This window comes from Pelodiscus sinensis, chromosome 1 (genome assembly GCF_049634645.1).
Source record: "Pelodiscus sinensis isolate JC-2024 chromosome 1, ASM4963464v1, whole genome shotgun sequence".
Classification (NCBI taxonomy): domain Eukaryota; kingdom Metazoa; phylum Chordata; order Testudines; family Trionychidae; genus Pelodiscus; species Pelodiscus sinensis.
The window spans coordinates 297,987,969-298,001,529 of NC_134711.1; the positions used below are offsets into that span (position 1 = coordinate 297,987,969).

General features: G+C 49.0%; 1 protein-coding gene across 4 annotated transcripts in view; it reads right to left on the reverse strand.

Annotated features, from left to right (window-relative positions):
• PDS5B (PDS5 cohesin associated factor B) overlaps nucleotides 1-13,561 on the reverse strand; it is a 254,198-nt gene that overhangs the window by 36,317 nt on the left and 204,320 nt on the right. For all 4 annotated transcript variants that reach the window (XM_075919194.1, XM_006134210.4, XM_006134209.4 and 1 more), the window contains exons 25-27: nucleotides 13,252-13,456; nucleotides 2,164-2,278; nucleotides 1,119-1,251 (exon numbers count right to left, since the gene is read on the reverse strand). In XM_075919194.1, coding sequence (XP_075775309.1) covers nucleotides 1,119-1,251; nucleotides 2,164-2,278; nucleotides 13,252-13,456 — 453 coding nt within the window. The remainder of the gene's footprint in view (nucleotides 1-1,118; nucleotides 1,252-2,163; nucleotides 2,279-13,251; nucleotides 13,457-13,561) is intronic.

Genomic DNA, 13,561 nt, shown 5'->3' on the forward strand with positions numbered 1-13,561 from the left:
TGTATATAATACCTATATTCCCACAAACAAAGCAACTATAACAATGTTATCATGGCTTAAGTACAATGTGTCCACCCCCAACAAAATTCTTTATAAGTAAAAAAATGTCCAGTTAAATGAATTAATTGCAACATACCTTATTATTCACACTCACATTAACTACTCTGTGATAGACTCTACCACTCCAAACTCCAACAGACAGAAACATCTACCAAACTCCTGCAACTCCAACACATAGCCTTAGCATCAACTTCACACTCTTCCCATGCACATAACTCATCAGACATCTAACTAGTGCAGGACTTCTCAACATGCGGCCCACGGCCTGTTTGTCCACGGTGTAGTTTGGGTTTATGCGGGGCTCAACATGCAGCCCACGGGTGGGAGCCAAAACAAAATAGTTGCCAATATAATGGTTTTCTGATTATATGAGTTTTAGTAGTTAAATTCCTGGACTGTCATTGCTCATTAAAAATGCTGTCATATGGGTAGAAATCAGGTAAATTCTGCATTTTATTAATATCAGTAGAACTGACTTAATTGGGGTCTGCGTGTTGTGTAGTCTTGCCTTAATCTTTGTATTCATACCCATCAGAGTGAAGGAAGCTATTTGCATGTATATGCAACCGCAGTTAAGTTGCGGCCCTCAACACATGCTGCGAGTATCATTGAGGCCTCCAGGGCTTCCAAGATTGAGTAGCTCTGAACTAGTCCATGTCCATACTACATAAACAGGAACATTAAAGTTTTTGCATTGTAGAAGGGGTTTCAAACTTGTATTATGGGGAGGATTAAATTCCAATTCCAATAATGGTCCATAGAATACATGGGACACATATTTAGGACTACATACTATTTTCCCATCCCTGTATATCAATAATTTCCCACTGTCTCAAAGGGATACACAAGCTGAACCTCTCTACTGAAGCCAAGTAAAGCAATAGGACAGCTAACCTAAAGTAGGTCCATAGCTTTGATTCTAAGTGTACAGAACACCTATTCCCTACTTTGTATAATTGTATAATCAATTGAAAAATATACATTTTAAAATAGTGTAAAAATGCCTGTTTTCATGATATTGTAACAAATAATTAATTTCTACTAAAAGTACTACATACCTCATTCATTTTTGGATCATCTGGTCCTTGAGCATCTTTTGTCTGCTTAATGTTTTCCACCATTTTTCTGATAAACGCATGACTATTATTTTCATTTTTAGCCATCAATATTTCCAGTATGAACCATAGGCACCTAGGAGGAAATAGTTTTCCTTCTTAAGCACAGTAAGAAAAACTGTCGAAGAAACCTTGACAAGATCTGGTTTAAGAATACAGTTTACTTTAACATGAATCATCCATTGACCAGTTTCGTTGCAGGGAATGAATTCATCCTCAAGTTTTCTAAAGACAGTGGAAGGAATAATCAAAATGCAAGAACAGGCAAAATGCATTATGGATACTGAATTGTCCACAAATGCCGTAGACCATGTTGTTAAATAGTCACTATTAAGTAGGAATATTTAAAAACAACGAGTAGTCGTATGGCATCTTAGAAACTAACAAATATATCATGACATGAGCTTTCATAAGTAAAGCCACTTCATCAGATGAAGTTTTACCACAAAAGCTCACAATATATTTGTCTCTCTCCAAGGTGCCAAAGGACTGCTCATTATTTTTAAAGTTACAGATTAACATGACTTCTCCTCAGAGTTTTTAGGAATATTTAGTAATTATTATGCTAATTTAAGAAAATAAATTACTCTTCATAATTATGTACAGGACAGATAATCATGGTATCTGTAACTTATAAAGATATCAAGGAATGATCTCCAATGTGACAAATTAGATCTTAGGTCATGTTTACACTTATAATTGTGCCACTGTAAGATCGCTTATGTAACCATGTTATTTGATGGGAAAGAAATCTCTTGTAAATATAAAACCAGCTCAATGAGCTGCAGTAGCTGTGTCGGCAGGAGAGCATCTCCCTCCAACATAGCACTGTACAAACAAATGTTTATACTGCAAAATTTGTGTCACTAGGGAGGGGTTTTTCCCATATCCATAAGTGACAAAATATTTGCCAGCACAAGGGCCAACACAGACATGGCTTTAGAAATCCTCAGGGGGGGAAAAAAGAATACAAAGGAAATAATCTTACTCTTTAATGTCCTTAAGTTGTTCAATATCCTGGACTTTCACATAATCTGGATCATGTGCCAGAAGGTGGATAGTATATGGAACAACATATTCTGGTAGAAGAGACAATAGTTTTTCTGAAAGTATAGAATAAAAAAAGAAAAGGAAAACAGTTGTGCTAGAAATCTATATTTTAGCTCAAGATTTTTTTTTTGTGTGGCCTTTATATTAAAATCAAACCACTATTTAAAAGTTAACCTACATTAAAAGAAAGGCTAGTGCTGGTTTGGGAGATAAAGAACAGCTATTTACCCTAAAAATGGTGTTTCTTTGAAAAAATGGTTACTTACCTCTGTAACTGTTGTTCTTCAAGATGTGTTGCTCGTATTCATTACATGTAGGTGTGCGCATGTTATCTGCACACATCGTTAGCAGATTTTCCCTTAGCAGTATTCATTGAGCCAGCAGGGGAGCTCCCTGGAGTAGCGCCACTATGTAGGCTAACATATACCCCTGCTGGCCTTCCACCCCCTTGGTTCCTTCTTACTGATCTACTCTGAAGTAGGGTAGGTGGGCAGGATTTGGAATAGACATGAGCAACACATTTCGAAGAACAATTACGGAGGTAAGTAACTGTTTGATCTTCAAGTGATTGCTCATGTCCATTCTATGTAGCTGACTAGAAAGCAGAAGCCTCAGGAGGCGGGATCAGAGTTCTAACCTTCAACTGAGCAGAGGACAGCCCTGCCCAAGGCCTCGTCCTCTCTAGCCTCATGGGCGAGTGCATAATGATTGGCAAAAGTGTGGACTGAAGACCACGTGGCAGTCCTACAAATGTCCAGAATAGGGACCTGAGCTACAAAGGCCATAGAGGAGGTCTGGGCCCTAGTACAGTGATCTATGAGGGGATTAGCTGGCACCCTGGCCAGCTCCTAACACTCCTTGATACAGGACAGGATCCATGAAGAGATCCTTTGCACAGAGACTGGCTGGAAGGTTTCCTACTTCCTAACAGCATCTTCTGCACCCATGCCAAACACTGCAGCTCTGCTGCTGTCAGCCACAGAGCTTCCAGGCCATTAGGTGCAGGGATCGCAGGTTGGGGTGGCGGAGCCTCCTACAGACCTGTGTTATCACATCTGGGTCCCATGGGACAGCTAAAGGCCTCTCGCAGGATAGGCACATGAACCAGTGCTCTCTGGGCCACGCTGGTGTAATGAAAATTAGAGAGGCCCTGAACTTCCAAACCCGTAGGTGCACCTTGTGTACCAACAGGAAGAGCCCCTCACATAAACCAGCCCTTCAGGCCAGGGGTTAATGAGCGCACATCCCAGTGACTCCCAACCCAGCCCCAGGAGGGAGCAGAATCTGGGACATTTCCTGTTCTGGCAGGTCACAAACAGGTCCAGGAGGGGAAATTCTCATCTGCAGAAAATTTGGAGGGCCACATCCCCTGAGGGAGCATTGAGGGCTGGAGAAGGACCTGCTCACCTGGTCTTCCAGAATGTCCTGAGACCCCGGAAGGTGGGAGGCAATTGGATGGATACCCTCCTGTTGTACAGCTCCTGAAGCTGGAGGGCTTCCTGACCCAGGGGAGGGGAATGGGCCCCACCCTGCCTGTTTATGTAGAAAACCACTGACATATTGTCGAGTAGGATAGACACACGAGACTGACTGCCCGAACCTCCCTGACAATCTGCAGGGAGTGGTCCTCCCAAGACCACATACCTTGGGTCCACATGTTGCCAATATCAGCTTACCAGCCGGTGTCAGAGGCATCTGTCCCAACCAAAGGGTAGGCCAACGCCTGGAAAATGGGACTCCGGCGTAGACCACCTCCTTCTTGCTCCACCAATCCAGGGAGCAGAGGACGTCAGGGGGAAACATCAGCACTCTGTCCCAACAGTGGAAGGACAGGTTGTGAACTCATGCCGGCCACAACTGTTACGGGTGCATGTGAAGCCTGGCATGCTGGATCACGTAAATGCAGGCTGCCATGAGTCCCAGCAGATGCATGCAATTCCTGGCCATGGTAACTGGAACACCTGCACGGTCATGATGGCTTCTTGGCTATCCAGAAAATGTGACCTGGGCAGGGAGGCCATGGCCCACATGGAGTCCAGCTGACTGCCCACAAACTCTATGACCTGAGTGGGGACCAGGGTAGACTTGGCCATGTTCAGTAGAAGTCCCAGTTCCCAGAAAAGTTCTCATACCAGGGCAACGTGGGCCAGCACCTGGTCCACCGAGGTTCCCTGGACAAGCCAGTCATCAAGGTAAGGGAACACTTGGACGCCCTGCTCTCTCAGGATGGTGGCAACTACAGCCATACATCTCGTGAACACCCAAGGGATATGGTAATGGTCCTGGCCAACCATAAAGCAGAGGAACTGCTGGTGGTGAGGAGCAATGGAAATATGTAAGTAGGCATCCTTTAGATAGAGTGCAGCATACTAGTCTCTGGGACTTAGGAATGGGACGGTGGACACCAGGATCACAATCTTGAACTTAGCCTTGGCGACGAAGGTGTTTAGTTCCCTGAGGTCTAGAATGGGTCAAAAAAACCCTTTTACCTTAGAAACCAGGAAGTACCAGTAGTAAAAACCCCTGCCCATGAACTCTTGGGCGACCACTTCGGCTGCCCCCAGGCTCAGGAGAAGCAGCGCCTCCTCCGGGAGGAAATACTCATGAAAGGGGTCTCTGAAAAGGAATGGGGTAGGAGAAAGGGGGAGTGGGGCGGAGGCGAAAAGAAGGGGATAGAATATCCCCTCCCCACCATCTCTAGGACCTATTGGTTCAATATAATGGAATCCCAGGCCTGGTGAAAGGGAATAGACGATCCCAGAACCTGAAAGGGGAGGCTGATAGGTTGTTCTCAAGTATACCCTCAAAAGCCTTGCTGGGGTCCCTGGGGGCTTGTTGGAGGGGCCTTGGCCCTGATTCGAGGCAGGGAGGGAACAGTACCTATTTCTTCCAGTCCCATTTCTCCCTCTGGCCTTTACTCACCATAATCTCGTGCCCTGTTGGGCAGACCTTCGGGGTTCCTACCCAGGAGGGAATATCTCTGAGGAGCTGGGGTGTGAGTCCCAAGGGTCTTTAGGATGGCCCGAGTAACTTTAAGGCCATACAGGTGCTGATCAGTCTATTTAAGGGGGGAGAGATAGCTCAGTGGTTTGAGCATTGGCCTGCTAAACCCAGGGTTGAGAGTTCAATCCTTGAGGAGGCCATTTGGGACAAAAAATTGTCAGGGATGGTACTTGGTCCTGCTGTGAAGACAGGGGACTGGACTCGATGACCTTTCAAGGTCCCTTCCAGTTCTAGGAGATAGGCAATCTCCATTATTATATATATTATTTAGACAACAGGGATGGCCCTTTGAAGGGGAGGTCCTGAATAGTAGCCTGGAGCTCAGGAGTGACTCCAGATCCCTGCAGCCATGATCTGCAGTTAGACTAGTCCTGTGGCCATGGTGTGGGCTGTCCTGCCCTCCTCCAAAAGGGACCTAAACTCCAATCAGGAGTCTCTGGGGAGCAGTTCAGCAAACTTATCCATAGGAGCCCATGTATTACATACATAGCAACTCAGCAGGACCTGATGGTTTGCTATGTGGAACTGTAAGTCTCCTGAGGCACAGGTCTTCCCGCCCAGGAGGGTCCATTTTTTTGGCATGCCTATTTTCTGGCATGGCAGTCGGTTGGCCTTGCCTCTGCCTCTGGTTTACAGGGACCCTGGGAGCGGGTAGGAGAAGAGATGTTCGTTCCCCTCCTGTAGTACAAAGTACCTCCACTCAGCCTTTTTATTGGTTGGTGGAATAGGAGTTTGCCAGAGTCTTTGTGATCTTCACCATCTTGTTAATGGGTAAGGCAACTCTGGTGGGGGTGTCGGATTGTAAGATGTCGACCACAGGATCCAAATCCTCCGATACTCTGTCGACCTGTACCCCCACACTCTGGGCCAGATGTAGGAGGTGGTCCTGATGGGACCTAGAGCCAATAGCAAGCATAGAAGGGCCCCATCAAGGGCCTTGTCGGGCGAGGATGATGACCCCTTCATTCCCATCACTGCCAGGTCAGGAACCTGCGAGGGTGCCTGGGAAGCTGCTGACAAGGCCCCTGTAAAGGGCTGCATGACAGATGGACACCTCTCTGCCACAGGCCCAGGTGAGGCTTGCCCTGGGTGAAGAGATTGTCCTGATGTTGGGGAACGGGTCAGTGGAATTGCTGATGAGGAGCCCTGGGCCCAGAGTAGACCAACTGTGGCCTAGAGGGGTCTGCACCCTGACTTTGGTGGCAGGCCTGAGGATGCAAAAAGGCCACTGAGCTGGGGCCTGGAGCCGTGGGGGCCAAGAGTGTTGCACCTCAGCTCCGGGGTAGGCTGTGGCCAGGATACTACTGGTGGTGCGATACACTGACAAACTGTGATGCCAGAACTGGTGGCAGGAGTAGGATTGTGCTGCGACTTTGATTTGAAACCCCGTGAAGACCAAATCGATTCCGCCTCTGATTTGGTTGAGTATTCAGATGCTGACAAGGATGGTTTAGTGGCAGACACAGCTGGCAACCCCTCACATAGGACATACCAGGCCATAGATTCAGGCTTCCATCAGTGCCTAAGGGGAAGTGGAGGCAGGGCCGGAGGCGGAGCCAGGCCACTCAGTGTTAAGTGCCACATGAAGCCCCAGGCACTGATTCAGAAACCAGTGCCTGGGTCAAAGCACAGGCCAGGGTTGGTGCCATCACCAGGGGCTGTACCACACCCGGCGCCGGGGTCGAAGACAACGGTGCCATGGTGAAGCAGTGATCCCTTCTCTCCTCCAAGGCCAGAGTGCTGAGAGCTGTGGTAGAGGTCTGGTGCAGTAAGGTGTTACGCTCCTTAGCCAGACCCAGTGTCTTGGTCAGGGATGAGGTCAACTCAATCAGGTTCCTCACTCCCTCAAAGGCATTCAGAGTGGAGGGCTCTGGGAGATACCCCGCTGGAATAGGGTCTTGGTGTGGGCTACACTGGTGCCAATCTGACTGCGATAGTCTGGGTGCCATGCTCGCTGGTGCCACATGTTCCTCCTGAGGACACACAGAGGGCATATGACTCGAAGGAGACCTGTCCCGGCTAGGTCTCCTCTTCTGCAGCACCAGGGACTGAAACTGGTGCCAAGGCCTGTGTGGTGGTGGAGAGGCGCGCAAATGGCTAGGTACCTCCCACACCGACTCTGGGTCACCGGTGCTGTGTCAGACATCAGTGCCAGGCTGCCTCCATGAAGATAATATCTTGAAGTGAGACTCCCTTTCCCGTTTAATGTGTGGTTTGAAGCCTTTGCAGATCTTACAAGCCTCAGATAAGTAGGCTTCGCCAATGCACTTGAAGCAGGCTCCATGGGGGTCCCCACAGGGCACAGGCTTCTGGCACTTCTAACAGAGCTTGAAGTCTTGGGGCCCAGGTACGCCCTGTTACATGTGCCAGAGACGCAAAGTGAGCCATGCAGCTAAGAACTATTTGTTAAGTGCTACACAACAACTGCTAACAGACTATTAACTACTAGGTAAAAAACAATTAACTGTGAAAACTTTAACAGCAAACTGAGTAACAAGGAAGAGCTGCTAAGAGGCATGTGCAGAGCAAGAGCAAAGCATGTTCTAATGACCATCACAAGCGGTAAGGCCAACAGGCTGATATAGCTGCACTACTTCAGGGGGGCTCCCTTGCTGGCTCAACTGACACTGCTAAGGGAAAATCTTCTGACAACGTGTGCACACAGCGTGCACACACCTACATGGAATGGACATAGCAATCACTTGAAGAAATATTACTATTTGTACGGATCCTACTACAAGGACACTTGCGCCTCATTCTTACAAGAACTGATTTTTTGACATACAGTATCTACCAAGGCCCCACATGTGACATGTGCCCCCCCTGTTCTCTTGTATAAGGGCATAAAAGGCAGGACAGCAGTGACCCTTAAGTTCTCTCAAAGTTCAAACCCCATGTTAGGGAGAACTCCAAAAGCCAGGCACTGAGGGGAAGCTGTAGTACCCACAGTAGCTACATCTCAAGGAACCAATTACTCTAAGAATCAACTGTTCTTTCTTCAAGTAGGTTTTGGTGTGGATTCCAGCATAAGTGACAGGCATGCAGTAACCTTCCTGGATGACGAAAACAAAGTTTCAGCTGTATCAGTCACAATGGTGATTGCATACTGCTGATCTCTTGAATAGGTGTCTGACTTAACTGTCATTTCAAGGGCATAATCACAGAATCATAGTACTGGAAGTGAACTTGGGATGTGGTCTCCTCACCACCTTGCTCCTATGAAAGGACACTTAAGATGTCCTGTCTGCAATAACTTGGCATTCATGGATTCTCCATGCCTACGTAATGGCCATGATAAAGACATCCTGATGGTTAAGTTGGCATGTTGAGTATTTCAACAGCAGCTCAGAGACAGGATCCCAAAACTTTAGAAGGATGAGACTAAGGTCCAACATATGAATTACATCTCTGACTGCAGGACAAGAATTTAAAAGGCTCTTAAGGAATTTAGATACCACAGGACATGAAAAGACAGATTGACTCAACTGGAGTGTGACACACTGATATTGTGGCAATGTGAACGTTAAGGGAGTTAAATGCTAACCCAGTTTCTTTCAGGACTAGTATGTAATCCAAGATTCAAGTAAGTCTTTGTGGTGCAAAGTCTTCTACTTCACACAAAAATTTCCTGAATGTGTAGGGCACAACAGCGCTCAGTTCAGTCAACATCCAAGCCATCAGGTGCAATGACAGCAGATACAGCATCTGAGTGAAGTTCTGGGATATTGTGTTTGGGCAAGCAAGGTGGTGGTGTAGACTAGAGAGTTTTATAATATCTTATGTAATGCGCTTAATGGATAATGTGAGAATAAACGTTAAACAATTACAACTCTGCCAGCCACCCTTCTCTGGTTAGCAGGGAAGACCGTCTTCTAGGCCCTTTATAAAGATGCATCAGGCAGACAGCATATGTCTGTATCTGATATCAATGCAGAAAGAAATCAGAAGGATCCTTGTAATTCAGCATGATCACACTGTTGCTCTTAGGATAGAATACAGGTTGTGTTATAAAGAAAATATGATGAATAATTAGAAGTTTGTACTAGTAGAAGCTTTGTACTGGAAGTAGATTGATACCTTAACTAAGGCAATTGTATCCTTTTTCCTATGTGAAACAATTCTGTAGTTCCTGGGGAGGTGGAGCGAATGAGTGTGGAATGGGAGTGTTTGGAAAGATAACTTGAAGGCTCAGCCGTTTCAGAGTCCAGATGGTCAAAGAAGCCAGAAAACCCAGGGGTACCAAGGTACCATCAATTCAGCCCACTATAAGGCAGAGTAGCGCAAGACATATAAATGGCCTTGGGGTTAGGAGCAAGCACTCCTTTACAGATAAAGGCTGGGAAGGAGGCACTAACATGCTGATGTCAGGTGACAAAGAAAAGCAACTTGCAGATAAACAGATGTTAAACACAACTGATGGTGACTGATTAAGAGCTGACAAAGCAAAATGTAGCGATTTGAATGGGGGCGGAGTCTGACTTTATCCTTAAAAAATACCATGTAAGGGGGCTCACACGAGTGCCCTATGCTCAGATACCTGCCTTGCAGATGTGATTGCTACCAGCAGAGAAACTTTATAAAACAGGTGAAGGAGTGAACAGGTAGACACTGGCTCAAAGGGGGGTCCTATAAGCTTAGAGAGGACAAGGTTTAGGTCCCACTGAGGGATAAGGGCCCGCACATGTGGGTAGAGTCTATCCAGACCTTTCAAGAATCTGTTCACCATCGGGTTAGCGAACAGTGTTTTGCTCTCTTCCCCTGGGTAGAAAGCCGATATGGTTGCCAGGTGGGCCTTAATGGACGAGGAGAATAGGTGCTGAAGTCTAAGGTCTAGCAAATAGTCCAGGATCCTGGGGACCGGTACCCATCTTGGGTGCACCCCCTGTTGAGATGCCCAGGAACAGAAGCGTTTCCATTTAGCCAGGTAAGCGGATCTAGTGGACAGCTTCCTGCTGCCTAGGAGGACCTCCTGAACCCGTTGAATGAGGAGGGATCCGAATTCCCTTACCTTCAGCAGCACCCTGTTGACCAGAGGGAACAGCGGAAATGCGTACAGCAGGCCCCACTGCCAATGAATAAGGAGAGCATCCCCTAGGCACCCCCGTCCCTGTCCCAGGAGGGGACAGTACTGGGGACACTTGGTGTTCTGGGGTGTGGCAAACAGATCCAGGTGGGGAAACCCCCACGTGTGGAAGACGGATTGGGCCACGTCCCACCTTAGAGACCACTTGTGTCCCGCAAACGACCTACTCAGTCTGTCCGCCAGGACATTCTGGGAGCTCAGGAAGTACGAGGCTGTCTGGTAGATATCCGCCTCGATGCAGAGCTCCCTGAGGTGAAGTGCCTCGGAGCACAGGTGAGGGGAGCAGGTCCCGCCCTCTTTGTTTATGTAAGCTACAGCTGTTGTGTTGTCCGACAGAATGGGGATCGACTTGCCCCTCAGGTGGGGAAGGAAAACCGCACTGGCCCAGCGATTTTAAGTGTGGCCCTCGTGTCTTTCAGCACATGAAGGCGCTGGTCTGTGCTCTGAAAAGAGCAAGGTACCCTCAAAAGGAAGATCCTGGAGGGTGTTCTGGACCTCGGACAGTACACCAGAACCCTGCAACATAGAGCTGCGGCGCAGTACGACGCCCAGAGCCATAACCCTGGAGGCGGCGTCGGCCACGTTGAGCGCTGCTTGCAAGGCCGCGCGAGAGATGGTCCAGCCCTCGTCCTGAAGGGCTTTAAACACCGCCCGGGATTCCTGGGGGAGCAGGTCGGCAATCTTGGCCAGATGTTGTAGCCATACTGGGAGAGGAGGACCTGCTGGTTAGCAATCCAGTACTGGATTCCCCTGGATGCATAAACCTTTCTCCCCAGTAGATCAGCCTTTTTGGCATCTTTACTTTTAGGGGTGGCTGCTGGGTGCCCCTGCCTCTCCCTCTGGTTGACCGCCTGGACCACCATGGAGCCCAGAGGGGGGTGCGAGAACAGATGCGCGTTACCGTCTGGGGGCACAAAGTATCTACGCTCAACACTTATCAGTAGGTGGGATAGAGGCAGGCATTTGCCAAAGGGTGGACGAGATCTTGGCAACGGTCTTATTTATGGGCAGTGCCACTCTAGCGGGGGTGTTGACTTGAAGGATGTCGACGGTGGGGTCAGCATCCTCGACCACTTTATCTGCCTGGACCCCCAAGTTCTGGGCCAGTCAGCGGACGAGGTCCTGATGAGCCCTGGCATCCATAGAGGGCATGGAGGGCGCCGCATCAGCTAGTGCCTCGTCCGGGAAGGAGGATGACGACCCCTTTGGAATCTCCCCCATAGGGACATCCCCATGTCTTTGACCCTCGGAGGTAGTCACAGAGGGAGGATGACGACCGAGTTGGCTCGACTTTCCCGGATCCGGGGATGACTAACCTGGAGGCAGGGAGCATGTTGAGGTGGGGGACCGGACCAGCGGTGTAGCCGACGGAGGAGCCCGAGGCCCTAGTACAGACGAGGGCAGTCAGGTCGGCGCAGGGCCCTGGCTCTGGTGGTAAGCCCAGGGGGTCCAGAAAGCCCATTGCCCAGACAGTTGGGGAAGCCATGTCTGTTGCAGCACCGGTACCGAGATCGGCTGCCCCCAATGCTGCTGAGGAGACCAGTGCCTGGAATGGTACCGTGATCGGGAATGGTGCCGGGAGCACGACCTGGGGCCCCAGACGACCACGCGGATGCTGCATCAGAGTCGGAAGAGTAGTCCGACACGGACCACAGAGGCTTTGACATCGACTGCGACAGAGCATGGCAGGACATCGCCTCAGGTTTGCTGCGGTGTCGGGGTGGGGGGAGGAGGAAGGGACATGACCGGTGCCGACTCCTCAGGCTGAATAGGGGCCGCGTCGCTGGTGCCGACAGCGGTGCCGGCGTAGTCTCCTGGCCCGGTGCCAAGGCCGATGCTGACTGCAGGTCCAGGTAATGTGCCTCTTGCTGCTCCCAGTGCCCGAGGCGAGTGGTGCCACGAGTCCCCGTGCCGTCTAGGCGGTGTCTCCGCAGGGGGAGGTGAGGGGGACGACTCGATGAGGACGCTAGCCGCCTCTATCGCCTCTAGGGAGCTACTGACTCTCTGCCAGGACAGATAAGCGTCTGACCTCAAGGGCCCAGGACGCGAGATGTCAGGTGCCACTTGCCCCACCGAGGAGTGCACGGAGGGTACGTGCCCAATCGGAGACCTGCCCCGTCCATTCGCCTCTTCCTAGGCAGTGCTGGCGAGTGGGATCGGCGCCTATCCCTGCGCAGTACCGCAGAAGGGCGACGCGTCGACGTGTCCCGCACCAAGGCCAGTGCGCTTTCTGTGCCCAGTGCCGGCCGTAAAGCTGACTCCATTAGGAGTGCCCGGAGGCGAGACTCACTCTTGCTTAGTCCTGGGCTTGAAGGCCTTGCAGATTTTGCATGCTGATGTTATGTGCGATTCCCCCAAACACTTCAGGCAGGAGGAGTGTGTGTCACTGCAGGGCATGGGCTTTTCACACTTCTTACAGGGCTTGAAGTCCTGATGGCCCGGCATGCCCCGCCACAGGTGCACGGAAGCGCCTTGGTTGGGTGAAGAGAACAACAAAGAGAGTCTTTAAGGAGAGTTCACAGGTACTTAACTGAAGTACGCAGATAAATAATGGAGAATTAGCAAGTGAAAGCACAACTCTAGGAGAGCTGAGGTTGATCCAAGGACCGACCCTCATGGCAGTAAGAAGGAACTGGAGTGGGGAGGGAGCCAGCAGGGTATATATGCACTGATATACCAGCACCGCTGTAGGGGGCTCCCTGCTGGCTCTAAGGGTACTGCTGAGGGAAAATCTTCCGACGATGCGTGCACACTGCGAGCGCACACCTATATTGGTATGCACATGATCAATCACTCGAAGAAGTATGCAATATTACAAAATTTAGAGTTATTTTTAATTTATTGAAATATTCAGCAAATACCCACCTAGTCAGGTCTGCATAAAAGCTAACAAACTTGTGTTTTCATTTACTGAGAATTACTTCTATTTTTTTTTCTTACCACTCACGGCTGCATGCTGCTTTAGATATTCTCTTCTCACATTTATGTTTTTGACAAGGCACTGCCTAGCATGTGCTCTTCTTTCCTTCACTGGGTCTTTTGCACATAGTGCACAAATGGCCATATATTCCAATGGAAGCCGTAGTCTAGAAAGGCCTTTGTGGAGTTTCTGAGCAAATATTTGTCTAACTTGGTAACACTCATCCTGTAAAAAAATAAAATACAAAAAAAGAGAATTTTTTTAGCATTACACAAAAATTAGAGTTTATGAAAAAAATCAATCAGTAAACCCTAAAATTCTTCCTTTTCT